Source organism: Mus musculus, chromosome 2 (assembly GCF_000001635.26).
Source record: "Mus musculus strain C57BL/6J chromosome 2, GRCm38.p6 C57BL/6J".
NCBI classification, from domain to species: domain Eukaryota; kingdom Metazoa; phylum Chordata; class Mammalia; order Rodentia; family Muridae; genus Mus; species Mus musculus.
Window position 1 is genome coordinate 35,131,408 of NC_000068.7, and position 26,718 is coordinate 35,158,125.

The 26,718-nt window shown below is 43.3% G+C and overlaps 1 protein-coding gene across 16 annotated transcripts in view; it reads left to right on the forward strand.

Annotated features, from left to right (window-relative positions):
• Positions 1–26,718, forward strand: part of Cntrl (centriolin) — a 69,347-nt gene that overhangs the window by 21,932 nt on the left and 20,697 nt on the right. For 9 of the 16 annotated variants that reach the window (XR_866015.2, XR_374096.3, XR_003953259.1 and 6 more), the window contains 15 exons: positions 2,551–2,704; positions 4,061–4,281; positions 6,225–6,401; positions 9,080–9,214; positions 12,243–12,388; positions 12,807–13,014; positions 13,650–13,829; positions 15,825–16,004; positions 17,084–17,200; positions 17,464–17,608; positions 18,039–18,187; positions 20,273–20,462; positions 21,750–22,066; positions 23,844–24,052; positions 26,189–26,381. Coding sequence is in view for 13 of the 16 variants with exons in the window: in XM_006498076.3 (XP_006498139.1) it covers positions 2,551–2,704; positions 4,061–4,281; positions 6,225–6,401; positions 9,080–9,214; positions 12,243–12,388; positions 12,807–13,014; positions 13,650–13,829; positions 15,825–16,004; positions 17,084–17,200; positions 17,464–17,608; positions 18,039–18,187; positions 20,273–20,462; positions 21,750–22,066; positions 23,844–24,052; positions 26,189–26,381 (2,721 nt within the window). In the remaining 3 variants the exon portion in view is untranslated. Of the gene's footprint in view, positions 1–630; positions 1,706–2,550; positions 2,705–4,060; positions 4,282–6,224; positions 6,402–9,079; positions 9,215–12,242; positions 12,389–12,806; positions 13,015–13,649; positions 13,830–15,824; positions 16,265–17,083; positions 17,201–17,463; positions 17,609–18,038; positions 18,188–20,272; positions 20,463–21,749; positions 22,067–23,843; positions 24,053–26,188; positions 26,382–26,718 lie in introns of those variants that run through there. The other 7 variants (XM_006498073.4, XM_006498075.4, XM_030251620.1 and 4 more) reach the window with 7 other exon arrangements.

Here is a 26,718-nt window from a genome sequence, read left to right on the forward strand (position 1 = left end):
GAGACCTTTTGTTTTGTTTTTGTTTTGTTGTTGTTGTTTTGGTTTGGTCTTTCTTTGAGACAAGGTTTCTTTGTGTAGCCTTGGCTGTCCTGGAACTCAGATCCATCTGCCTCTTCAGTACTGGGATTAAAGATGTACCATCACCTCCCTGTTTTTTGTGTGTTCTTTTTTGTTGTTGTTGTTGTTTTGTTGTTGTTGTTTTGAGGGATGTGCCTCAAGACAGGGTTTCTCTGTGTAGTCTTGAGGGTTGCTAGGTAGGAGTAAGGCACACTGACCAAACTCCAGTCCTGATACCACAGCACAGTTCTCAAGGTTTTCACTTGCAGAGGGTAGAATTGTGACTTAGGAAAACTCAATTACTTGCCCCTCAGCACTCTTAGGAAGGGATGGAGCCCTTGCTTAAGTTATTACAACAACCCTCTCCTTACAAAAGGATTTTTAAAATCCAAAAATGAAAAATGAAATCTTAGCTCAGAACCAAGCCTATTCAGATTTTTAAAAAATACATAAACATTTTATTAGGTTTCAAAAGGGGAAATGGCGTTTAAAAGTCGAATCCCGTTTTATTTACCAAGTTTTCCCAGCTAGAGGAACAATTGTCAACTGCAAACACAATGAAGATCTGTCCTGCTTTCCTAGAGGGAATTGGAGTGATCTTTCAGCCTTTGGGTGTGATTGGCCCTCGGGAGCTTCCTGTGTTTTGATTTAAAGTTGCAGGCGGGGCCTGACCACAGAGACTGCTGGTGACTGGACTAGCTCGCTGTCACTCATGCTTGACTAGGCCCATAGTTTGAGGCGCTGGGAAGTTACTTGGGCACGGAGGCGCTTGCCAAGATGTGGCTGTCAGAGAGGGAAGTGCACATGAATTTGAAGACAGACTTAGAAAGCTTTGCGCAGCCTGTTTTTGTTCCCCACGGCTCTGTCATAACAGGAAAGATTCGGAGTTAAGGTATGGTCGTTCCTCTGTGTATAAAGAAAGGGCTTGGACGGAGGAGGAGCCAGATCTGTAAGTTCCTGTTTGTTCACAGTAACTCTTTTGTGAGCTCCACCGCTGCAGAAGAACCGCAGGAACGGCCGTGGCGCCGCGTGTTTCACACACAGCAGTGCCGTCTTCTGAACCACATGTTTGCCCTGCGTATAGAGGTTGCAGTGCACTTTTAACAGCGAATTTTAAGCTGTTGATTAAGAGGACAGTAGAATTTTTGTTCATTCTTGAGCCACAAAAGTGTTTGGTGTACTATTAGGATATAAACTCTTACCTACCTACAGTAACTGTTGTAGGAAAGATTTAAGATGGGTATGTGGGGAGTGGGAAAAGGTGATTCGAACACCCCGTCAAATCTACCACCTGTAAAATAACAGCTGGCCTCAAAGGTGGCGGTGGCCACTCATTTGCTCCCCATTTGAGGGGGGGGGGGTACCTCTCAAACTAAGCTCTTTCTTGTAGAAGCTAACATGTCTTAGGCTTGGAAACAGTAGCACTTGTTGCTCGGGCTCTAACTGTTCTCCTAATGAGTTTTCCCTCAGTTATTGTTCTGTTCTTCTGATCCTCTTGGATAAGGTTGGAGTCTTGGGAGCCTTGAGGGGAAGGAAGGCAGATGTCTCTCTCGGGAATTATTTTGTCTCCAAATGAACTGTTGCCTAAGGAAACCAGTCAAGACATTTGATTGACGTGAGATTCAGGCTTACATTTCTGAAGTGGAAGGTTAGACTAGATCATTTGCTCTCTGTTTTCCTCAGCACACCTGGGGGAGATAATACATTCCTGTCACTTAGCAGTGGCTCCATGATATCATAATTGTCAGGGCACAGGAACAAGAGGGTGTGTGGGCCAGAGCGCGGAGAGTGTAAGGGGTATGCCTCCCAGGGCCCTACAAATGAATTCCTGCTGGGATAAATGATTTTTGAGCTTCCTCTCCATTCCCAGATAATTATATCTAAGAACAAAATGTTTGAATGAATGGAAATAGAAAATAAATTTGAATCCCATGTGTTTATTGATCTGAAGTCTCCATTTTCTCCAAGCCTACCTGAGAAACCTTTTAAAAGTATAATTAAATGCTATTTCTTTCAAATTAAAAAGACTTTAGTTATTTACTATAAAACTCCCAACCTAAAATTTTTGTAAATTTTAAAAACTATAAGTAAAATCTCTTAGAGTCCTTATACATAAATATAATGCCTATTTATACTTTGAAATTATCTTTGGATGTTCCCTGTAAATATGCTGTCAGTGTAACCAGTGTTCTGAAAACCTTTTTTAAAAAAGACATATTTTAATGCTATGCATAAAACACTGAAATTTCTATATTGTGCCCTTGAAAAATGGCTTATCCTCCCTGATCGGCTCTGTGTTCTCATCTCATCTCGGATCACCCTAAGGTTAAACAAGAACCATCTATATGAAAGTTCTAAAGGGCCTAACTCAGAGCAGATGAAATTGTCACACTTTATTTTCAATACTGGTTTTTAAAATGTTGCTAAGAGTTATTATTTTCAATAGTGTTAAAATTTTGGGTTGTATTGATGATTTTTTTCCCTGAAATTCAGTCCCACATGAAAGCCCAGAAGAGGGGCAAAGAACAGCAGCTTGACATTATGAACAGACAGTACACACAGCTCGAAAGCCGCCTGGACGAGATACTTTGTAGAATTGCCAAAGAGACTGAAGAGATCAAGGACCTTGAACAGCAGCTTACAGATGGTGAGAACTCAAGTGTGATTTAGGGTAAATAGCTTCAGGGCACACAGAAGATGCTCACACGGACAATCCAAGACTTGGCTGGATACAGTTCAGCTCTTTTTACTAGTGTTCGATGGGGAATTTTGGCTGAACATACCCAAAAACATTTAGTGAAATTTAAAGTATTTTGTATTATTATGGTTTGTTACGTTGATGACCAGTGAATCAGGCTTCAGTAGGGAAGAAATCAAGCTGATCAGGAAAAGCTTGGTCAGTGATTGCCTTCTGTGGCATACAGTCCTTTCAGGAGCCCGTTGACGTTAGGAAACTCATTGTGAGTTATAGAAGGTGTATAGAAAGAAGGCAAATTTAAATAGCATTTTCAGAGTAGAGGAAGAGGGAAGTAAATCAGGTGTGTGACGGAGCCTGAGCTCCAGGTAAGGAAAGGTTCCATCCGTTGATCGTCACCTTCAGTTTGTCTCTGCCTTGATAAATAGTTGTTGAGAGAGGCTTTTTAAAGTTTTCATAAAAGTATCCTGTAAAATAGCATGTGTCAGCATACACTTTTTAAGTACTTAACTAAAAATGTATGTATGTGTTTGTTATGCCTGAAGTATGTCTATGTACCATGTGCATGCCGTGCCCATGGAATCTGTAAGAGAATGTTGGATCCCCTGGAACTGAAGTTACAGACCGATGTGAACCTTCATGACAAGAAGCCAGTTACTCTTAACTGATGGGCCATCTTTCCAGTCCCTATGATAGCTTTTTACCCTTCAGGGTATATATATTTATGCTGCCAGTCTGAGATTCGTGTGAGTCTTATATATTGACTGGTTTTGTATTGTGTATTCAGGAAGAACTCATAGTTTTATTATACTTTAATATTATTTCTTTCTTTCTTTCTTTCTTTCTTTCTTTCTTTCTTTCTTTCTCTCTGGGTTTTTTGTTTGTTTGTTTGTTTTGTTTTGTTTTGTTTTTTGACACAGATTCTCTATGTATCCTTGGCTGTCCTGGAACTTGCTCTGTAGCCCAGGCTGGCCTCAAACTCACAGAGATCCACTTTCCTCTGCCGCCTCCCACATGCTGGGATCAAAGGTGGGTAGTACTACCACCCAGCAATGCCTTTTTTCCTATTTTAGAAAAAATTAAATTTTACAGCATTATTCAGGCATTCTGTAAATATTTGTCATAAGTATGCTTGTCTTATTTATGCATACTTGTACAATATTCCTGTATTATAGGAAATATATTATCCTATTTTCAAAAATTAGATATATAAGAAACTTAGACTTTCACTGTGGGCTAATAACCAATCACTAAAGAGACAAAATACTTCTAAAATACATATTACCCCTCTGTTTTTATCATGCATAGGCCAGATAGCAGCAAACGAAGCTCTGAAGAAGGATTTAGAAGGTGTCATCAGTGGGTTGCAAGAGTACCTTGGAACCATCAAAGGCCAGGCAACTCAGGCCCAGAATGAGTGCAGGAAGCTACAGGATGAGAAAGAGACATTGCTGCAGAGACTGACAGAAGTCCAGCAGGAGAAGGAGGAACTTGAACTCATTGCCATGGATGCAGAAAATATGAGGAAGGTAAGACTTGCTTTTCTGCTTTTTGAGCTTCGGAAGTAAATGACGTATGTCAAATTCACTTAGAAACGGGTCATCAAATAACTGAAGAATATGAACGTGTGTCTACCCAAAATGCTGTATCAAATGTTTATGTTGGGTTCATGGAGCAAAATTATAGGAATACCATGGTTCATCTTACTGTTATTACTTGATAACTGACATTATTTACAGCTAATAGAACATGAGTTACGTTACACCTTTCATCTTCTGCTCATCCTCATTGCTTTGAGGATTTCCCTATGTTGTTTTAACGACCTGTTTTAGATAAAATCTTACTATGTAGCTCAGGCTGGCCTTGAACTGGTGACTCTCCTGCTTCTGCTGCCTGAGTTCACCACACCAGCAGGAAATGTTACAGTTTGTCAGATTTCATGTTTGTTAATCTGCTGAATTTTAAAAGGTGTCTTCTCTCCCAACTTTATATTATGAAAAACTCACATTTGCAGGAATATTGAAAGAGTGGCGAAGTTCCTCAGCCTCCTTAGATTAATAAATACTTTAGTCTGGCCCTTATAAACATATCCCTTTTGTTTGTGCTCAGAAAGTCTCAGACATCACCCTTCCATCCGTCTGCTCTTAGTTTCCAGTGTCACTGCAATGAATGCATTATTACACCTAGGAAAACTCAGGCTCCTTCCCAAGGCTCATCTAACCATTACAACACCTTCTGATTGTTTCTCTGTGCTGTTGTACTTTGTTTCTCCATGCTCCCTATAAAGCAGTATCTCTTTTAAACTTTATTTTCTCCAGACATTGGAGCGGTTCCACACCTTTCATTTGTTCTTTATGGTTCTGATTTCCTCAGCCTAGTGGATTCCTATTCATAGAATTCTTTGACCATTTTTTTTTTTTACTGGACCATCTTTCTTTTGTTAATGATTTGCAAGACCTTTATATTTTGGATGTTAATCTTTTATTGAATACATACAATACTTTATTTCATGAAGCAGTGCCAAGTGGTCCTTGAAAAACTAAATAGAAGTTACCCAGGATCTTTGTGTTTATCCAGAGTAGTTTGAGCTAATTCTTTCATACCTAAATAAATAGGTAGAAATTATATATGCACACCTGAAGGTTTGTCAGTATGAGAATTTAGCTATGAAAGTGTTTGTCTTTCTTAGTGCTAACTGGATAGTTGTAAGCCCTCAGTCCAGTGTGCTATTTTTTGTTTTTGTTTTTGTTTTTTTTGTTTTTTAGACAGGGTTTCTCTGTATAGCCCTGGCTGTCCTGGAACTCACTTTGTAGACCAGGCTGGCCTCCAACTCAGAAATCCACCTGCCTCTGCCTCCTGAGTGCTGGGATTAAAGGTGTGCGCCACCATGCCCTGCTCCAGTGTACCATCTTTAGAATGCCAGTGCTTTCATGTTCTTTTGTTAAGGGACACACTATGGTTTAATCAGAAAAATGTGGGCTTTGCAATCAGAGATCTGGGTCCATAACTCACCTCCTTTTTCTAGCCGCACAGTGCTGTGATCCCTGAGACACTTCTCCAGTTGCTTAGTATAAACTGTAATGTCCAGGGCTGTTATCCGATGAACCAGTGAATGTAAAAACACCAAGTCCAGGGAAGGACAGGCCTTACTTACACTTATTATTCTCCTTTTTTATAAATGTTTTCCCACTCCTGTCTTCCTCATATACTTTCAGACTAGAGTGTCACAGAGATAATTACTTTGGAAAGCAACCTGTTGGTAACTTGGTGAATTTTCGGGTGACATTTAGTAGAAGAGTTTGTATTTCAACTTGGATATGCCAGCATGACCCTGCGTCCTGTTGTTTATAAAGTCTGTCTGTGCTGGGCAGTAGCAGTTGGCCAGCATTTGGTGCTCAGGTTAGTTACAGTGGCTTGCAGATGCTTATGCAGCACTCAGGACGCTGCATTTAAACATGCTGAATCTTTGCAGGAGCTTGCAGAGCTAGAAAGTGCCCTCCAGGAACAGCATGAGGTGAATGCATCCCTACAGCAAGCCCAGGGAGATCTCAGCGCCTATGAAACTGAGCTAGAGACTCAGTTAAAACTAAAAGACGCTGAAACCAGCCAGCTCAAGCAAGAGTTGGAAAAACTCCTAAGGCGTACTCAGGTAAGTAGGAACATATGCCAAATACAAACCAAGCAGCCTGTGCTGTCTGTCCCTCTTTTGAGATAGCATCTCACTATATAATGTAGCCCAGGCTGGCCTAGAATTTATGGAAATCACCCTGCCTCAGCTTTGTAGTGCTGGGGTTATAAACATGGGCCACCACACCTGGCATTGTCTTAATACAGATATTTTTAATATAATGGCTATGGATTAATGGAACATATAAAGGAGCATATTTTGGGAGTCTGATGTTCTGAAATCAAACAATAGCCCTGTTAAAATGTGGCCAGATTGTTTCATGCCCCCCCCCCCAACCCCTGTTTTAGACAGCAGATGCTGGGGACGGTGGGCATGAATGCCTTGGTAAGTTAGGGTTTGATAGGCCTAGGGTTCCTTTCTCAGAATAGCTTTAAGAACTTCTATTTAAATTGACTTTAGATTTTAGTTTGCTGTTTCCTTTTATGATTGATTGAAAGATCACTCGTTTGTTATACTGGTAACCACCTTTAGAAAGGACGCCTCATTAGGGCATGGGGGTGAGTGGGAGTGAAAGGGATAGAAAGGGAAGGTGGGTGACCTTGACAAAGGGTTCGAGAGGGCAGTGTACTGCAAGATCTTCAGATGTCAGGGCAAAGAAAGTGCAGAAAGAAGATAAAAGTTAAGTAGCAGGGTGAAAGTGGGCACCGTAGCCTGTCCTTCATCAGAGTGAGATGGTCAGCAGTTAGGAGCACCTGACCTCTCTCCTAAGGCCCCAGGCTGGATCCCAGCACCCACATAGTGGCTCACAACCATCAAAACCCCAGTTCCAGAGAATTCCATGTCCTCTTCTGGCCTCTGCAGACACAGACATCCTTGCCAGCAAACACAGACACACAAAGTACAAAGTGATAAATGTAAAGGCACATGCTCTAGAGTGTGTGTGTGACTAGAAGAGGAAGCAAGAGTAGGCCTGTGCTGTAGTGATTAATGTTCTGTTCTTGTCTTACCAGAGATCGGTGTCTTGCCAAGTGTCAGTATTGTGTTTTCCAAGAGCACTACAGTTTATAAAACCCTTGGCAGGATCAGAGTAGCAAAAAGCAGCTGGTTAGGGGAAAGAAATTATTATTATTTTTTAATAGCAGCAAATAAAATTTCTAAATGCCATCTCTTTAGAATGAACTCCTTTTTGTTTTTGGTTTGCCCAAGCTACTTTGAATGATGGTCTTTTGTACTTGGTGACAGGCTTTTTCTCTCCCCCAGTGATGCAGATATAGGTCAGATTAGACCTTACTAAAAGTAGATAAAGGCAGGTTTATTAGAGGCAGCTCTCGGGTGGGCTCTCTGATCTCACAGGTAGAGGTCAGTGAAGTCATTCATCCAGGTTAAAGCAAGAGGGTTTTATAGAACCAGCTAGGAGCTGGATTGTGTCCATACGTGGTCAAACACTGAGTCCCTGGGCAGGCACTCTTGAGTGGGTTGCCAGAAACAGAGAAGACAAGAAGTAATATGGCATGTTAGTTATTAGCCCGGAGCTTTCTCTGTGTGGGTGGGGTTAGGGAAGGAAGGGCAGATGGTATTTCCCAGCTTGTGCAAGGAGGGTGGTGAACAGGGGTTCCAGCCTAACACTTGAATTTTAGGTAAGTCTTGGCAAAAATATTTTAAGAACCTTGATGTTTAGTTATTGAAAGCCGTACTCTAACCCTTAACTACCAGAACTGGGCTTCAAACCACATAGAAAGTATAGAGTATAAAGAATCTAAGTTTCTTGGATTGTTACACTTTAGTTATATGAAACCCTTTGCAAAGCTTGTTGGATGCAGATTCCATAGATATTCTGACCTGTCAGATCTGAGACAGAAACTGGTCATCTGCTGTTGTGCTTTATTTTGTTGTTTTTTTTCCTTCTCCCCTCTCCTGCTTTCCTTCTTCCTTTTCCTCTTTTTCCTTCCTTCCTTCCTTCCTTCCTTCCTTCCTTCCTTCCTCCCTCCCTCCCTCCCTCCCTCCCTCCCTCCCTCCCTCCCTCCCTCCCTCCCTTCCTCTATATCTTTCACGTTCTTCCTCTCTGAGATCAGGTCTCATTTTTGTAGCCCAGGCCAACCTCTCCCTCCTCCTGCCTCAGCCTCCCAAGAGCTGGGAATACAGAAATGTACCACTGTGCCAAGCTTCATCTGCATGTTCCAAAAATATGTGTATGAGTGTTGCCTGTAGGTATGTCTGTGTACCACACGCATATTTTTTTGTAACCTGCAGAGGCCAGCAGGTGTCTAATCCCTTGGACCTGGGGTTATAGATTGTTGTGAGCTACTATGTGGGTTCTAGAAATTGAACCCAGGACCTCTGGAAGAGCAACTAGTGTTCTTCACCTCTGAGCCATCTCTCTAGACCCCTCATTTTTAATAGATATGTGAAATTATTTTGATACAGGTATTTGAGGACCACAGTTACTGTTAAAGGTGGGTGCTGGGGACTACGCTAAAGACTCTGATGGGGTATCCAGGCTGAGCAAATTCTGATATGCATTCATTATTAAGTATTAATAGTCAGAAGGGCATGTAGAAAATGATCTTGTGTGTGTACGTTTCAGTGTATAAATTTAGAACTATAGCAATGCATGATGCATGTATAAATGTATATTTGCTGTTTTGGAATGTGAACTTTGACTGTTTTGCACTTTGATACTTTGCTTCCTCTGATGATAGTTAGAGCAATCGGTGCTTCAAACAGAACTGGAGAAGGAGAGAGAATCCCTCAGGGATGCCCTGGGCAAAGCCCAGTCCTCAGAAGAGAAACAACAGGAGAACAACGAGCTCCGTACACAGCTGAAGCAGCTGCAGGTAAAGATCTGTGCTCGTGGGACACCCAAAGATGGTGATGGCTTTACTCTGGCACTTAGCAGCTTGGGTTACTAGGTGAAAATCAACTCTGGGTGCAATTTCTTTGGAACATTTGCTCCTGAGTACTGGGATTTAGGGCGTATACCTCCATACCTGACCTTTTCTTTTTCTTTCTTTTTAAAAAGATTTCTTAATTATAGTCAGTTCTCACAGTCTTCTCAGTAAAGATGCTATTAAAACTGTAATCAGTTTTTCATCTTTGTGTGGGATTATATAGATCCCTATGTGTCTTAGTGGATTATTAATTTTTATTTTTACTATGAAAATTTAAAATGACCATAAAACCGGAATAATCCCTTTGGTCCATTTCCTGATTTATTCAGTTGTTAACATTGTCTCATTTTAGTTTACCTTTTTCTTTGAAATATTTTAAAGAAAAATTCAAATTGGGAGTAGTGGCTCCTGCCTTTAATCCAGAATTCTCTAGGCAGAGGCAGGTGGATTTCTGTGAGTTCAAGGCTAGCCTGGTCTACATAGTGAGTTCCAGGACAGTAGAGCTACATAGTGAGATCTTGTCTCAAAAAAAAGTCCAATATATTTTCACCTAAAAATACTTACTGTGCAACTTTTACTGAAAAGAACTAAAATCAAGTCTTCAGGGGTGCCTTCATCTAAGGTATAAGCTGAAGTTAACTTTCCAAACCTGGTCCTTTCCATGGTCTGCCTTAGTTAGAACTAGATCCTACTTGGCCTTCTGGCCTCCTGATGTAGAGTATAACTTATTTGCACTCTTATCTTTCTTAAAAGTCAGTTTGTTAAAGTGAACTCATGATAACATAAGAAAGAGATAGTTCCTATTGTGTGACAAACTTATCCTGGGAAGACACAACACATGTCTACTCACTCTAAATAGGAATGAGTATACAGACCAAAGGATGAATACCACCAAAGTCCAACTTGGTGGTCCAGTGCATTGTATATTGGGGTTACTTTCAGGAATATGGGTGAGGGATTGCTTAATAGGAACAGAAATGACTCAAAGACAGCTATATTACCAAAGCCTACCCCAGCACAGGCCATGCTATACAGCCTGCAGACAGCTCTTTCCAGGTGACTCAGGTGGCCTAAACCCCTTCCAGGCAGCTGTTCTGGTCAAAAGAGACATCTTTGCAGCTTAGCTCTGCTATCCCACAGAGAGGGGCATAGTGAATCTGGTCAGTTTCGGGGACTTCCCAAAACTATTTCGAGTTCTTTACCTTCCTACATAAGGAACTTGCCTGAAGGATGGAGTGTTTCCATCTAGGGAAACTATTAATACAAAACTTGCTAAGAACCAAAGTCCTTTGCTCAGTCTTTTGGTTGCTCTCTCATTTCTCTTTGCTAATTATCTGTGTATATTTGGCACAGCTTGAATCACAACCCTGAATTGATACGTTGTTTCAAGTCCAACTCTTGTACAGACTTTACATGTACTGTATCTTGCTTCAAATTATGAAGATAGTAGATCCTATTTTTCTAGCTAATTAGTAGGTTGACGGGTCTTGAGTGAGGTCACGAATGGCCAGGATTAAGCAGGACAGATGTCCTGTAATTTATGATGGGATTATGTCCGACAAACCCACTGCAAGTTGAAAATGTCATATCTCAAATGCATTTACTATACCTAACCTGAAGATGACACTGTAACCTAACTATCTTTAATATGCTCATAATAAATACATTTTGAAGGGACTATGGCCAGGGAGAACTGGCAAATATGGCTCTGGCAGGCTTTGTTTTTCTCCCCCATTCCCTTTGCCTTGCAAAACAAAACAAAACAAAACAAAACAAAACAAAACATTAGATTGTGTTCCTAAAGCTAGCCACCAAGGTTTATTCCTTTATTTGGTTATTTCCTCCTCCTGAGGCTAACTACCAAGGCCCAGCAATCAAAGTATTGAAGGCCATCAACTAAAAGCCCCCTTAGGGAGCTGAAGAGATGACTAGGTGGTTAAGCACTGGCTGCTCTTCCAGGGGTCCTGAGTTCAAGTCCCAGCAACCACATGGTGGCTCACAACCATCCATACTGGGATATGGTATCCTCTTCTGGCATGTAAGCATACATTCAGGTAGAGAATTTATATACATTAGGAAGGAAGAAAGGAACCCTTAAAAGCCCCCTTTGGGTCATCTAACATGCCCAGTTAAAATATGCTACCACATTGTAGCCCATTCTAACACAGACTACCACTTTTTCTCTACTTAAAAATTACACCTGCAAGGTCATTTGCTGCTATTTTCCTGCTTGTATCAGAAGGCAGCCACTTTAATTTTCTTCCCCAACTTAGTAAAGGCTCTCTCTGTAAACGGGTGTTTGGGTGTGGTTTGTGCCTCATCAGGGCCAGAAGGGGAACCCCCACTGTGTGCGAGAGTCTTCTTGACATTTATTATAGTAAGGAAAAATTACCTTAACACAAAGCTTATTTTTTAATGAAATACTGACTCTCTGATGTGATTTATCAGAAACACGATGGTACACAAAAACACAAGAAAGACTGTAAAGAACTTGGCATCTCGGTGCTCTGTAGAGTGGTTGTTACCCTGATGGCCTGTTTGTCTATGAGCTGGAGCTTCTTGTGGGTCTCTCACACCACAAAGTATGGTTTCTTCTGAAAGTTGAAAAGCTGCTAAGTAGGGGAGGACAATCTCTTGTCCAGAGAAGGCTGTCTCAGGGTACTAGGGAGTCAGTCTACAGATGAGACCTCTAAATGCCATAGGCCCTTAAAAATGGGTGTGCCCTTGTAGGTGCTGCACTGGATGTGCAGGAGAGTGACCCTGAGGTCGTTAGGGACGTTCAGGGGAGTAGCATTCATCACTTAGGATATATAAACGTTTTTCTTTATACTGTGGGGATGTTTTAGCAATTCTTTGTATTTGAAGGAGGCATCATATGAGTTTCATTCTGTAGCCAAGATATGTTTATGCATTTGTTAGTAATGAATTCATTTGCTGGCAGATAACACATCCTTTCCATTTTCCCTCTACACAGGATGACAACAGCCTGTTAAAGAAGCAGCTGAAAGAGTTTCAGAATCACCTTAACCATGTGGTTGATGGTCTGATTCACCCAGAGGAAGTAGCAGCTCGTGTAGACGAGCTAAGGAAAAGGTTGAAACTAGGAGCTGGGGAAATGAGGTAAGGGGAAACAGGACCCCGAGTTAGCATTAACTTTCCCTCTTCAGAGCTGTGGCTGGGACCAGCCATGAGCCTGTCCTGCTCGGGCTCTGTAATACTGACTATGTTTCTGAAAGGCTGTGATGCAAGATTGCTTAATTCTAATAATGGTGTTAAAGTATCTAAGAGTCTCTTGAAAGTACATGGTGTGTGATCAGAAAGAAGGGCCACATTATAGACTTTGGGCAGAGAACCAGTACAAAGCAGGATAGTGTCAAGCTTATGGACACTCATCCTTAGCCTGTGTCTGCAGAATGGCCCAGTGGTTCACTACAATGGTTTCCACTGATACCAGTCCCTTCACACAGTGCTCCCTCCTCTTAATGTTAGCATGAGCATGTTTGCGTCAAACTTATACCTTCTTGTTTTTTTTCCATAGAATCCATAGTCCTTCAGATGTCTTAGGGAAAAGTCTTGCTGACCTACAGAAACAGTTCAGTGAAATCCTTGCACGATCCCAGTGGGAAAAAGAGGAAGCCCAAGTTAGAGAGAGGAAGCTCCATGAAGAAATGGCTCTCCAGCAAGAGAAACTGGCGAATGGTCAAGAGGAGTTCAGGCAGGCCTGCGAAAGAGCACTTGAAGCCAGAGTAAGAAAGGGCAGAGACTGCGCGGAGGGAGGCCTTCAGCAAATGTTTACAGCGTGTAAATTAGCACACCCGTTATTATTTTCCCTCACAATACGTTTTAGTGCTGTGCTAAAGTCCAATGCTGAATATGGCTATTGATGTCAAATCTGGGCCTATTTGTAACACTGGTTTCCTTGTTACAATGCAAGTGAGAGATATTTTATAATGAGCACAAAAATAATACCACATTTGCTAAAGTATAGTGTTGTGCCAGAATCTGTTTTTAACCTACTGATGTTCATATTAAGGCAAGCATTCAAATCCCAGAGAACAAGATAAAAACATCTTTGGTCACTATTTAGTACAAAACCTTGTTATGTTCCCTAGTAAGGAAATGATAGCTTTACAGCACTCTTATTTTGCTTAAGACATATAGATATGTACGCATGTATGTATAAATATGTGTGTTTATATGTGTATGTTTACATACTTGTTTATGTGTGTATATGTACATAATATATACATACACACACAGGCACAAGCCTTAAATCCCAGCACTCAGGATATGCAGGTGGGAGCATAGTTTAAAGCTAGCTTGGTCTGTATATCAAGAGCTTTTCTCAAAAAAAAAAGTTCTTAATTGTATTTCCTCACAGATTAAGTTTGATAAAAGACAACATAATGCAAGAATCCAGCAATTAGAAAATGAAATTCACTATTTGCAAGAGAACCTAAAAAGTATGGAAAAAATCCAAGGCCTTACAGACCTTCAGCTTCAGGAAGCAGATGAAGAGAAGGAAAGAATTCTGGCCCAACTCCAGGAGTTAGAGAAAAAGGTGAGAAGCCTAGAAAAGTAAGGGACCTGTTTCCCAGATCCTTCCTGGGGACAGGGTCAGAGGTGGAGCCCACACTCAGCTGTCTGTGTTGCCTGCACAGTGCTGAGCAGGACCTCACAGGACCTCACTTGTTACTTAGGCGTGGACCTGAGGCTGTAGAGGGAAATGAGACTTGGAAATGGGAGACCCAGCTGTAGGGTCATTTAGGTGATAGTTAACCAATGATAACAGAATGGTGGTAACCTGGGTACATTCATGGGAATTACTTTGACACTCTTCACCTCACTTTGTAATACCTTGGCCTCTCCGGTGGCATTTTCTCAATCTTCCTCTACTTACCCCAGTGTCATCTCCTGAGTCACATTCAGAAATTTCACTCTGTACTTCTGAAACCACAGACTGCAGCATCTTGTTCTAATTCCAGACCCTGTCTTTCTGGCCCCCACATGTAAATGCTTTTCCAGCCTCCTTGAACTTCTGATTCATCGATCTCTAGCTTTTCAGTCTCTGCTTTCCTTCTTGTCCAGCCTAAAGTCCACTGAGTCTTTTTTCACCCATAAGTAGCTTCAAGTTCCTTGTCTTTCTTCTGTCTCGCTTCCCTACAAAACTTAGATCCCTACTTTCTTGGGGTCTGCGTGCCTTGGGGAAGTAGAGTATCAGTCTCTAGCACAATGACTAGTCTCATTACAGTCTCACTGTCACATTTCACATGGCGTCAGTCTATGCCAGTAAGCTCACCTCACCCCACTGTGAGGGGGGCCTCCTCCTTCTCATCTGCCCTCCCTCTCCTCTTTGCCTCAGCAAGTGATCTACCCTCTAGGAACCGTTAAGTCACCAAGACCTGTTGACTTCCACCACCCTTGTCTAGCCATCCTCCTCCTGGACAATTGCTGTGTCTACCTAGCTGATTTCCCAATTCTACAGATGACACAAATCCACAGAGCAATCAACCTCCCTTCGTAAAATGGAAAAATGGTTGGAGTCAGACCCTCTTTGTTTTCCAACCTCTACTATTAAAGAGCAAACTTCTTAAGCCTAAGACCATTTGGATTTGTCCATTTTGATACCCTCAAAAATGTCAAGGTCTTCACTATCACTTATCCAGGATCTGATACAGTTATTTTAAAGGTTTGCCCATCTGTTATGCTACTAACAGATAAGGCTGGGTTTTGGGAGGTTATTTGCTTAAGTTTATTCTTCTGTGTGTGTATGTATATATGTATACATGTATGTATATATGTATTTATTTTTATGTGTAGGGGTGTTTTATTTGTGTCTATGCTATGTACCATGTGTGTTCCTGGTGCCTGCCAAGTCCAGAAGAGGGTGTTGGATTCCCAGGAACTTGAGTTACAGGTTTTAATCTACCATGTGAGTTTTAGGAATCCAACTTGGGTCCTCTGGAACAGTATCAGTGCTCTTAACCTCTCCCGAGTTATCTCTCCAGCTCAACATTCTTAACTAAGAAAAACATTTAAAAGGGTTTATGTGTAGGGAGCTGGAGAGATGACTGAGCTGCTAGGAGCAGTGCTGATAACCATGTGGACCAGAGTTCCGAGTCTGGCAACCTGCACAGCAAACCGGAATCAGTCATACACCTGCAGTCTGAGCTGTGAAGAACGCTGACACAAGAGGATGCTTGCACTTGCTGGCTCCAGCCCAGCTCAGAAAACACACGCCCTAAGCAAGATTCTGTCTCAAAGGGCTCAGGGACTCAGTGGGAAATGATCGGGAAGGACATATGATACCCTCTTCTGCCTCTAATCTGCACACACTGTACACACACACACACACACACACACACACACACAACTTGTTTTAAATCTCTGGTGAAGTTAATGTTCAGTGACTATTTATGAAGCTCCTGGTATGCATCAGGTACTATTCTAGACATGTGCTGTATCGGGGGACAGAGCCTGGCTCTCTTGGAGCTTACACCTTGATTTACTGCTTTTAAGTGATTCTTTTACTTCATTTATGATTCTTTTATTTTAGAAGAAGCGTGAAGATGCCAGATCTCAGGAACAGTTTCTTGGTTTAGATGAAGAACTGAAGAGTCTGAAGAAAGCGGTGGCTGCTTCTGATAAATTAGCTGCGGCTGAGCTCACCATTGCCAAAGACCAGCTCAAGTCCCTGCACGGAACTGTTGTGAGAATTAATCAGGAGCGAGCAGAGGTCGGTACCCAAGTCAGTCAGGATGTGCTCATCAGCACTGTCTCAGAGTGAAGAAGTGTGCGTTACTGATCCTTGGTGCAAACTGGTCACCTTACAAGCCACTGTGACACTGTTTGCTTTTCTGTTGGGTTTGGTTTGGTTCAAGACAGGGTTTCTCTGTGTAGCCCTGGCTGTCCTGGAACTACTCTGCTAGCCTAGAACTCACAAAGATATGCCTGCCTCTGCCTCCTGAGAGCTGAGATTAAAGGTGTGTACTACCACCGCTGAGTCTGTCTGCTTTTCTTAAGAACCAGTGGTTATATTCCATCACAACTCCCAAGAATCTATTTGGAGCCATCAAATGAATATTAAAGGATAACCGACTCCTTGGAGAAGTTACTGTCATATACATGCTGGGATTCCAGCTTTGAAGGCTTGCCATTCAGTCTCTCTGAACCTCAAATTGTTTTCTCCTCCTCTTCTTCCTCCTCCTTCCTTTTCTCCTTCTTTTTCTACTTTTCTCCTCCTCTTCCTCTTCCTCCTCTTCTTCTTCTTCTGCTGCTGCTGCTTGTTTTCTTTTTTTTTTTTAAGATAGGATTTCTCTGTGTAGCCTTGACTATCCTAGAAATAGCTATGTAGACTAGGCTGGCCTGGAACTGACAGGGATCCACTAGCCTCTGCCTCTCAAGTTCTGGGATTAGGGGTGAGTGCCACCATGCTCATCTTGAGCCTTAAAATGTTTATTTTGTGTATATATATGAAATCCTACTGTACAGGCTGTTAGTGCTCTGTGCAGTAATGGTGTTGATGCTCAGTAGGACACAGATTTTAATGAGCTTGAGATAGTAGATTATAGTAGGAAAAAATGATGAATGAGACCCCAGAAAGACAGCCATGGCAGGCTAGGATAATGAAGAGGGAGTCTTTATTCCTCTTGCAAAAAACCCTCCACCTACCCCAGGGTGGATCAGGCTTTGCACCACGTGTGAAGGCGTAAGCCGGGCTGGTTATAGGATGGGAGCAGGGGATCACTCTGAGAGGAAGGAGGACTGGAGATGAGCATTTGTGACAGCAGTCCCCTTCTCACGATCTGTCCATAGGAGCTGCAGGAGGCAGAGAGGTTCAGCAGAGAGGCCATGCAAGCAGCCAAGGACCTGAGCAGAGCGGAGGCAGAGATCGAGCTCCTGCAGCACCTTCTCAGGGAGAGAGAGGGCCAGGTCAGTGCTGGTACCCAAGGTGGCCTCTGGCTAGCTGCTCTGGGTTGCTAAGACTGAGCACTGCAGGCGATTGCTCAAAGCACCGAAGTACATCCAGTAGGCAGCACTTTAGCCTTGCCTGCTCAGTGCCATGAAAATGAAAGGGGTAAGATGGTTTCCTCATTGGTAAAAAGTAAAAAAAAAAAGAAGATAGGCTTCTTAGTTACACGTGTAAATGCAGCTGAGCGTGCTCATTGACACTTTGTGTATGGTTTTTTTAATAGTTCCGAGATGAGATGGAAAATGCAGATTTAGGTGCTAAAGGAGCAAACTCCCAGCTGCTAGAGATTGAGGCGCTGAACGAGGCCATGGCGAAGCAAAGAGCTGAGATCACGAGACTCCGGGATGTATTAAACCTCACGGGGGCAGGTAAAGTACTGTTGGGCTTTGATTCGGGATGGTGCTGTCATTATGAAACTCAAGTGCCTTCTCCTGCCTGTAGAGAAAAGCACTTAGCTGAGGAAGTCAACTCCATGCCTGATCTAGAGAGTCATGGCTTTCCTGATAAGTTAAAGAATTTAAAAAGCATTTTAGAGTGTGGTACTAGGGGATTTGATTTTAGCAAGACAAAGTGTTTATACATCTGTTAACTTTTTGCAAATTACTTTATAATCGATGGACAGAAAGATGTTTTCTTGGTGTTCAACAAAAAATAATTTAATTATCCAAGGGCAGGCTTAAAGTCAGATTTGGAGACATGGTAGATTCTGTTGGCTCTCCTGAAGTCTCTTTTCTGTATTGGGAGAGAAAGGAAGTCTGTGACTGCGTGGCAGCTTCATACAGTGGCTTTCCTTTCCAGGTACAAAAGGAGGCATTGAGAACGTGTTAGAGGAAATCGCTGAGCTCCGGCATGCAGTCTCTGCTCAGAACGAGTACATCAGCAGCATGGCAGATCCTTTCAGAAGACAAGGCTGGTGGTACTTTATGCCACCAGCACCATCCTCAAAAGTAGGAATCCTATGTTGCTAGAAGTATATACTGAGTTTTTCTCCTTCCCCAAATTTGTTAGCAGGTGCTGAAACACTTTTCTGCTGAGACATACACTTAGGTTCTTCAGTGTTGTGTGTTATTTAAGATGTAAAAATCGAGCTATCCCACAGAAAATAGTGCTTGCCTTTTTATGGCCAGTGTCAAGAAGTAGATAAAAGGTTAGGATGGCCTAAGGCCAAAGAGCTGACTGAGAATGATTGTAGAATTGTGCAGAGGTGTGGACAGGATAATGGGTGCCTAGGTTTCATTTCCTTCTTAAAACAATCCTTGGGTGTTCACCAGTCTAGGCCAGTGCTAGGCTGTATTAGAGTGCTGTGATGGCTGATACAGCCCTGCCCTCGGAACTCATGGGCCGTGTGAGTGGAATTACAGAACAGTGACATGCTGTGACAGTAGGTTTGCCCTGTGTGTGTGCTCTAGGTACAGAGAGGTTGGTTTCAGGGATTCTTCTTGTGAGCAAGTTCAGGAAGGAAGCGGAATAGATGAGGCTGTGAGCTGAGCAGTGAGCGGGCACCCAGCGGGGTGTTAAGAGGGAGACACAGCGTGTGTAAAGAGGAAGGTTGCTGTGGCTCTAGTGAGGAACCTTGAGGGTTAGATGGTTTGCTGGGAGGGCTGAAGCATGAGCTGAAAGGTAGATTGGGGCTGTCTTAGTTACTTTCTGCTGCTGTGATAAAGCATGACCAACACTGCTCAGAGAATAAAGCGTTTCCTTGGGCTCTGGTTCCAAAGGTTAAAAGTCTGTCGTGGCTGGGAGGCATGGCGGCGGGGACAGACCTGTGAAAGTGCACATCTTGAACCACAGATACAGAGAGCACATTGGGAATGGTGAAAGGCTTTGAGCCCCCAGGCCTGCCTCCAGCAAGGCCACAGCTCCCCAAACAGCACACCAGCTAGGGACTGGGTGTTCAAATACAAGAGCCTATGGGGCATCTTCATTAAACCCACGGGGCCGTCCTTTACAAGGGGCCATTCTCTACGTCATGGGGAATGAGATTACTGTTAGTAGACTCAGTAGATCAGAGAGTGTTGTAGCTGAGCACAGGATAGAGTTACAGCAAGGTGAGCTTTCTGTGCACTATATGAACACCCACGTGAAAGACAGAAGAGACCAGAGCTAGATGAGTGGAGCTGGAAAGAAGGTACAATTAAGGGGTGAGCTTGCTACCTGAGCTTAGACATGAGGAGTGGATCTAAGCAGGACTTATCCAAAGCAGAGGGCCTTAATGACACTCTGAGAGTCACTGTAGGGCAATAGCAAGGAGATGCACCTCGGACACCAGGGTCCCAGGGCTCTGACTGTAGTCATAACCTACATGCAGAATACCCCCAGAAATGTGAAGGAAGCCAACACCCTGTCACCAAGGAAGAGACAACACTGTCCGCCTGTGCTGAGTGTGCTCCTGGAGCCGAGACCTACACACTGGGAAGCAGGGAGGGAGGGGTAGCATGCTCCCAGAGAACACTGCGCTCCAGCTTCCTTGAAGGTGTTGGGTCCCTTACCTCAGCTGCTGGCCCTTGAGGACAAGGCAGAGGAGAAACCATGGCAGTGCCGAGTGCAGGTGTGAGGAAGGGGCACTCAGGTCTAGTCACTTAGAGGACTTACTTCTCTCTTATGGCAAGTTGTGCCATAAAATAAATTCACACAGCCAGGTAACACGCCGTTACCACCACAGTACCACGAGGACCCGTGTGCCCAGAGAACGGCCAAAAGAGCGGGGTGGGAAATGGACGCTATTGCATAACTTCTTGAAGAGAGCCCATCTCTTTCACAGAGCAGTCTGACAGGACTCCAGCTACTGCTTCCATAATCCTCGCTGCTCAGCCTACCTGACACTACTGTGTCAGATTTAATATGCTGAGCCATGTGTGTGGACTGTAGTTTATACCTGTAATCACTTTTTATTTCTATCTGTAAGAAATGAGCGGCATGATAAGGAAGTAACAAATTCTTTCTTAGTTTCCATGTATCTCGCCTTGGCTGTCCACTTTGACGTGTCTAAAGGTCAGCCTTTCCATGATAGGCAGTGTCTCCTATCGCTCCAGGTTTCCAGCCATAGTTCTCAGGCCACCAAGGACTCCGGTTTGGGTCTAAAGTACACAGCCTCAACTCCTCTTAGAAAACCACAGCCTGGACAGCAAGAAGAAAAGGACAGCAGTGGACCTCTGCCTGCTTCAGGGTACTGGGTCTACTCCCCCATCAGAAGCACGCTGCATAAGTCATTTTCAAAGAGAGGTAGGCCGCATTGCATAAGGAAAGCTTCACTTTTCTTACCTAGTTAATAACCTCTTACCGTTCCTTGAAATAAATAGATGCATCCCAAAGTCTTTTCTTACTCAGGTATCCTGTGGGACCCTGTATTGTTGACTAGTAACCTATCTTCCCATAGGGTTTCTATCTAAAGCAGTGTTTCTCAACCTGTGGGTCACAGCTACTTTGGAGTCAAATGACCTTTTCACAGATGTCCTACATATTAGATCTTTACAATTGGTAACAGTAGCAAAATTACAGTTGTGATGTAGCAATGAAAATAATTTTACAGTTGGGGGTTACCACATGAGGAACGGTGTTAGTGGGTTACAGCATTAGGAAGGCTAAGCTGCTGATCTATAGATACCTGCAGCATGCCCGCTTCTCGGGGCTCTCTGCCTTTGTTTTCAGTGCTGTGGGTTGAGCACAGGGCCTAGCATATGCCACCAAGTTACAGTCTCACCCCTACACCTCCACATTTTAAACCACTTTTCTGTAATCCCAAGCCATCCTGTGGTTTAGTGAGACGGCTCACTGCATGGTTCTTCCCTCCACTCTCCTTCTTCCATTCCAGCTGAGCAGCGTCTTGGCTTATGCTTCTGAGTCAGGAGCATTGTACCATTTATTTTATCATGACTTTACTAAAATTGTCAGAGGTTAGTCTTCTAACCTCTGCACAAAGAGTAAGACTTGGATCCGTCTAAGCTCTTGTATTGTATAGCTCTGTGGCCATAGTCCAATCATTTTGCTGCTCTGAGACAGTTGATCTACATGACTTGGTAGTGCTCCATTTTGATGATCTGTTAATTAAGGAAGTGTTTCCTGGGATAGGAATGTATCTCATTGTTAATATAACCCCTAACAGCACAAAAGCAAACAAACAGGGACTATTACTGGGAAAGTGCCTACTGTGTGCTTGCTTTATTGTCGGGTTAGCAGACATAGCCCTTGCCTTTAGGGAATAAGAAAGAAGTAATCCATCAAATTAGAGTGGCACATGTGGCGGCAATCAATTTAGAGTTCTGTCTGACCTAACACATCTCTGTTGGTATTTTATATAGTATGAAGCACATATGCAAATGATTGCTGAATACATTAATAATTAATGGTGACTAAATATGAGATGTTGGCTTCTGAAAACACTTTGTATTGATCTGCTTCTTATACCTACAGCTGATCATTTTCACAGTTGTTTTCCATCTCCAGTGTCTTGATTGAAGTACTGTTGTTTCTTCCTAAATCTGTTTTTCTCCTTTCCTGTTTATGTCTTAGAAGATGCAGACAGTGGAGGAGATAGCCAGGAAGAAAGTGGACTGGATGACCAGGAGGAACCCCCATTTGTGCCTCCCCCTGGGTACATAATGTATACTGTACTTCCTGATGGTTCTCCTGTACCCCAGGGAGTGGCCCTGTATGCACCATCGCCTCCATTGCCCAACAGCAGCCATCCTCTGACCCCCGGCACTGTGGTTTATGGGCCACCTCCTGCTGGGGCCCCCATCATATACGGACCTCCTCCTGCCAACTTCGCTGTTCCCCTTGTCCCCGCGGGTGTGCAGCATTGCAACATCCCAGAGCACCATAACCTAGTAAGTGGGGACTGCAACTTCCTCCATATTGTACCATGCATTAGTGTTTATATAAAGCTACCACATACTAGTACCTGTAGCTTATGCATATGTAAGTATGCTCCACATGTACACATGTGCCTGTATATGCAGATATGTATAAACAGCATGCAGAAATTATCTCTGGTTAACTGATGATTATAAATTATTTCATTACTTTTATATGGACATTTGAGTTTTGTTTTCCTATTTGATGTTAGTAATACCCAGTACTTTACACTCTTAGGATTTTATTAGTTTTAATTACATATGTATGTGTGTTGGGGAAGGTGTGGTGCCCTCAGTCAGAAGTCAGAGTCAAAGCCCTGGAGCTGGAGTTATTGGCAATTGTAAGAATCCTGGTGTGGGTTCTGGGAGAAGAACCTAAGTCCTCTGAAAGAACATTTGTGTGACAGTTTCCCAGGCGACACAACAAACATATCTACTCACCCCAGATAGGTGGCTACAACAGACTAAAGTGCAGACACCAGCTTAGTGAACCAGTGAGTTTGATTGGGGTTGCTTACGGGCAGTAACTCCCAGAGCTGCATCTGCACGGCTAACTCCAGCAGGTTCACAAAATGTGGGACATGAAGCACATTGCACAGCCAGCAGGCAGCTCAGCAGGTTGAGAGCGGCCCTTCCAAAGTGACTCCCTCCTCTAAGCCTTTCGCAGGCAGTGCATTGGTTTCTGCTTCATCCAGGCAGCTGGCCTGGTCTCAGTGCCTTTTTGCAGCTCTCAGCTTGTGCTGAAAGGAAGGGGCAAAGGGAATCTGGTCACTTTCAGAGACGCCCTGAAGCTATTTTGAGTTCTTTACCTTCCTGCTTAAGGGGCTTTCTGCAGGATGGAAAATTTCAGTCTAGGAGGAAACTGTCACACACAGAACAGTATTACTGAGCTATCTCAGTCTCTACAAATGATTAAGCAGCATTTTAATATCTATCTACCGTTTCTTTATTTGAAGATGTTTTAGGTGACTGTGACTTCGTACATGTGCCTTGTATTCTTGTTGTAGGCTAGATCCCAGTCTGATTGTTTTCTAACTTTTTGGTTCTAGCTTACTAAACTTCATCCCAGCTCCTCTTTTGTGCTTTTGGGGCCTTCGTTCTTCTTCCAACTCACCACTGAGGGAATAGTGAGGAGAGGATAGTGTTCTGGCCACAGTCCCTGCTGGCAGGCCACACTTAGTCCATAGGCCCCCATGCAGGAATCACTCAGGTTCTCTGCGGCTTTATGCTGTACACTCCGCTTGTGAGAGTTCTGTCTGAGCACTTAGGAACACTCTGCCAGATTGCTTTGTCTCTCCAGCAGTGCATGACTCGCCAGCCTCTCTTGTGCTTTCCGACCTCCTCACACTTTACCTTCTTGTTTCTTGAGACTGGGTCTCCCTTATTATTATTATTTTTTACAAAATGTGGGCAAAATACCTCTTCTTCTGGGAACTTATTTAAACAGTTCTCCCGGCGCCCAGAGTGGAGAGAGACTTCAGTTTGTCTCTTCTGTTAGATGCTAAACTCTGGAGTCAGAGAGGGGTGGTAAATTTCAAACACATGGTTATACTGATGGAAGAGTTATGTGAGTCTGTCAGTTTCATCTGTGTCATGTGGCTTGACTCAATTTTTCTTTCCATACTGAAGACTTAGACTCTCCCACTATCTTTCAGGATAACCACTTTAACCAATTAGTTTCAACTTTTGACAGCAAAGCAGGAGAGACACCCTCTGGCATTTCTATAATGCATTCACTTTCTGCGTTCAGGAGAATGAAGTGTCTAGACTAGAAGACATAATGCAGCACTTAAAATCAAAACAGCGGGAAGAGCGGCGGCAGAAAGCATCCACGCAGCATTCTGAGGAAGAAGTGGATGGGCTGCACCGTGATATTGATGACCTTTTGCAAGAGAAGAAAGAATTAGAACTTGAAGTAGAAGAATTACATAGAACTATTGAGAGACATCAACAACGAAAGTAAGCATTCGCCATTTTAATTTTATAATTCAAAGGGTATAATATCAGTGTTGACAGACATTCTCAGTCAGCATTGCCTTGTAAATCATTCTCTCCTCTCGTTTTAGAAATGTCCTAGATCATAACTGCAAAATAATAAATGTTGGCCATGTATAGGTGGAGCTGGCAATAGGAACTAAGAAACAGAATTTAATTCCACTTAACTTACAACCCACATGGTAAATACCATTTAGGACAGCGCACACCTAAGGCCACCTGGTTAATAATTCAGATCAGCTCTTTCTATAGTTGTCTTTGAACAGCACAATCATTTTCCTTCCCATCCACCATAGCCAAAGTAGACAACAGGAATTCCGACCCTCGTTCTCTAAGGCATTGGTTTGATTTCCTTGTCCTTTTGACTTTGCATACAAAAAGCTAACTAACCCTTTCTGTTATTTCTATGCTGTGGCCTTTAATTGGGGGAATTCTCGACCGCCATAGGAGGTTCCATACTTGCCACCATTTTTAGAATCTTTCTCTCCAGTCTGTGGAGAAAACACTGTGATTCAGTGTCAGCTGCCCGACTCTGTTACTGTTCAGCCTCACACAGTGCTTGGCCTGAACCTGTGGTCTCCCCACGGACCACTTTGCTCTGCCTCTGCACCTTCACATGCCTTCCCCAAGCCCTGTCTGTCTGTCCTGCCTTTCAAAACAAAAGTGACGATGGGCAGTCAGCGGAGGTGGCTCAGGCTTTAAGTTAAAGCACTTGTTGCTTTCGCAGAGGGTGCAGGTTCAATTTCCAGCACCCACATAGTGGCTCATACGCGTCTATAACTCCAGTTTCAGGAGATACAGCCTCTTCTGAACTCTTGGGTACCAGGCACTCAGTGGTGCACATGCAGACATGCAAGCAAAACATTTATACACATAAAACCTTTTAAAAACATGAAAGGTAAGGGGTCCCTTTTGAAGTAGGCCTTCTTTCTCCTCAGGTATCTTGTACAGTGCAGGGTTAGTCACCATTAGCATAGTCCTGCTGGAGCAGTGCTGTGACCAGCCAGAGTCACTGAGGGGAATAGCCGGCCCTCCATCTGTGGGCGCCTGTGTTTAGCATGGGGTCAGCTAGTTCACATGCCTCTGTTGTCTGCTCGGGTACATGAAATGCTGTCTTCTGTGCTAGTCCATGAGTTATGGCAGTTCCCTAGCTTTTGTCATTTAATGTAGACCAGCCTGGGCCTCAGTGTGATAGGGAGGCCTGTGAGGCAGGCAGAGTGAGAGAGACGTGACCACTGCTGTCTAGGAGTGGACGGCTCTCGTGAGAGCCACACTGAGGAGACTGGAACTTGCTTCTTGCTTGTGGGGGGATAAAGCTTCTTTTCACGTGCGTGGACATTTTGGGAAGAGGACAGAGTGGGCAGGGCATAGGCCCACTTCTCCCACGGTAGCAGTATAAATGATTACTCCAGGAAAATTGGGTAACACTTAGTCAGAGAAAAGCATCCATGTGCTGAGTTTGATTTCATGTTTTTTCTGCCAAGCAGCCCATTTTCAGATAATTTTGTCTTGTTAGCCTCGAGTTACTGAATTTTGTGTCATGACTTTTTGCCAAATCTTTTATGACAGTTGTATTCCAACATAAAGAAGTCAGTCACAAAACAGCACAGTGTGTGGAGTTGCATGCTCTGGGGCTGTCCTTGAGGACTAAGGGACTGGGAGTTTTTGTGTAGTCACTTCCTTTATCTCTACTCTTCAGGAAAATGATGTGGTTATGCTGTCTCGGCCAGATGCTGACCCAAGTCCATCAAGCCTTGTGACATAGTGTGCTTTTACTGCCAGGAATACTCTGTGTTTATAATAAAAATGTATTTTGAACATGTAGCTACTCTCTTAAAAAGTCAGCAAGTTCCTTAGCTGGGTGTTGGGTGGCACATACTTATAATCCCAGCACTTGAGAGACAAGGGCAGGCAGATCTCTGAGTTCGAGGCCAATCTGATGTCCAGAGTGAGTTCCAGGACAGCCAGGGCAACACAGAGAAACCCTGCCTCCAAAACAAAGCAAAACCAAAACACAGTAAAAATTTGAACATTCTTCATAGGCTATCAATGTCCGTATTGCCTGTGTTTAAAATCTTTTGATATTTATGTAATTTTTAGGGACTTCATTGATGGACATGTTGAGAATCTTATGACTGAACTAGAAATAGAAAAGTCTCTCAAACATCATGAGGATATCGTAGATGAAATTGAGTGCCTAGAGAAAACTCTCCTGAAACGTCGCTCGGAACTCAGGGAAGCTGACCGACTTCTGGCGGAAGCCGAGAATGAGCTTGCATGCACCAAGGAGAAGGTGTGTCTAGTGTGCTTCAGGCTGGCCCTCTAGGGGACACAGGCAACCTCCTGCTCTTCACCTAAAACTGGAAAGCAATGGTGGCAAAGAGCACGCTGTCCGAGCTGGGCATCTGAGCAAGTCACCTAGGTCCGCTGACTTTGCTAACCTTGTCTGTAAATTCAAGCTAAGAATGTGTGGTCTGTTGAGTGTGGATTAAATGCATGCTTTAGATTCCAGACACTGTGCTGTTTAGTTCCCAGCATGTCCTGCTTGCCCGGCTGAGTGTGTTGTGGGGCAGAGGTGAGGTGGTTGTTTGTTTGGTTTGACTTCGGACTTTTCAATCTGCGTCTTTTTA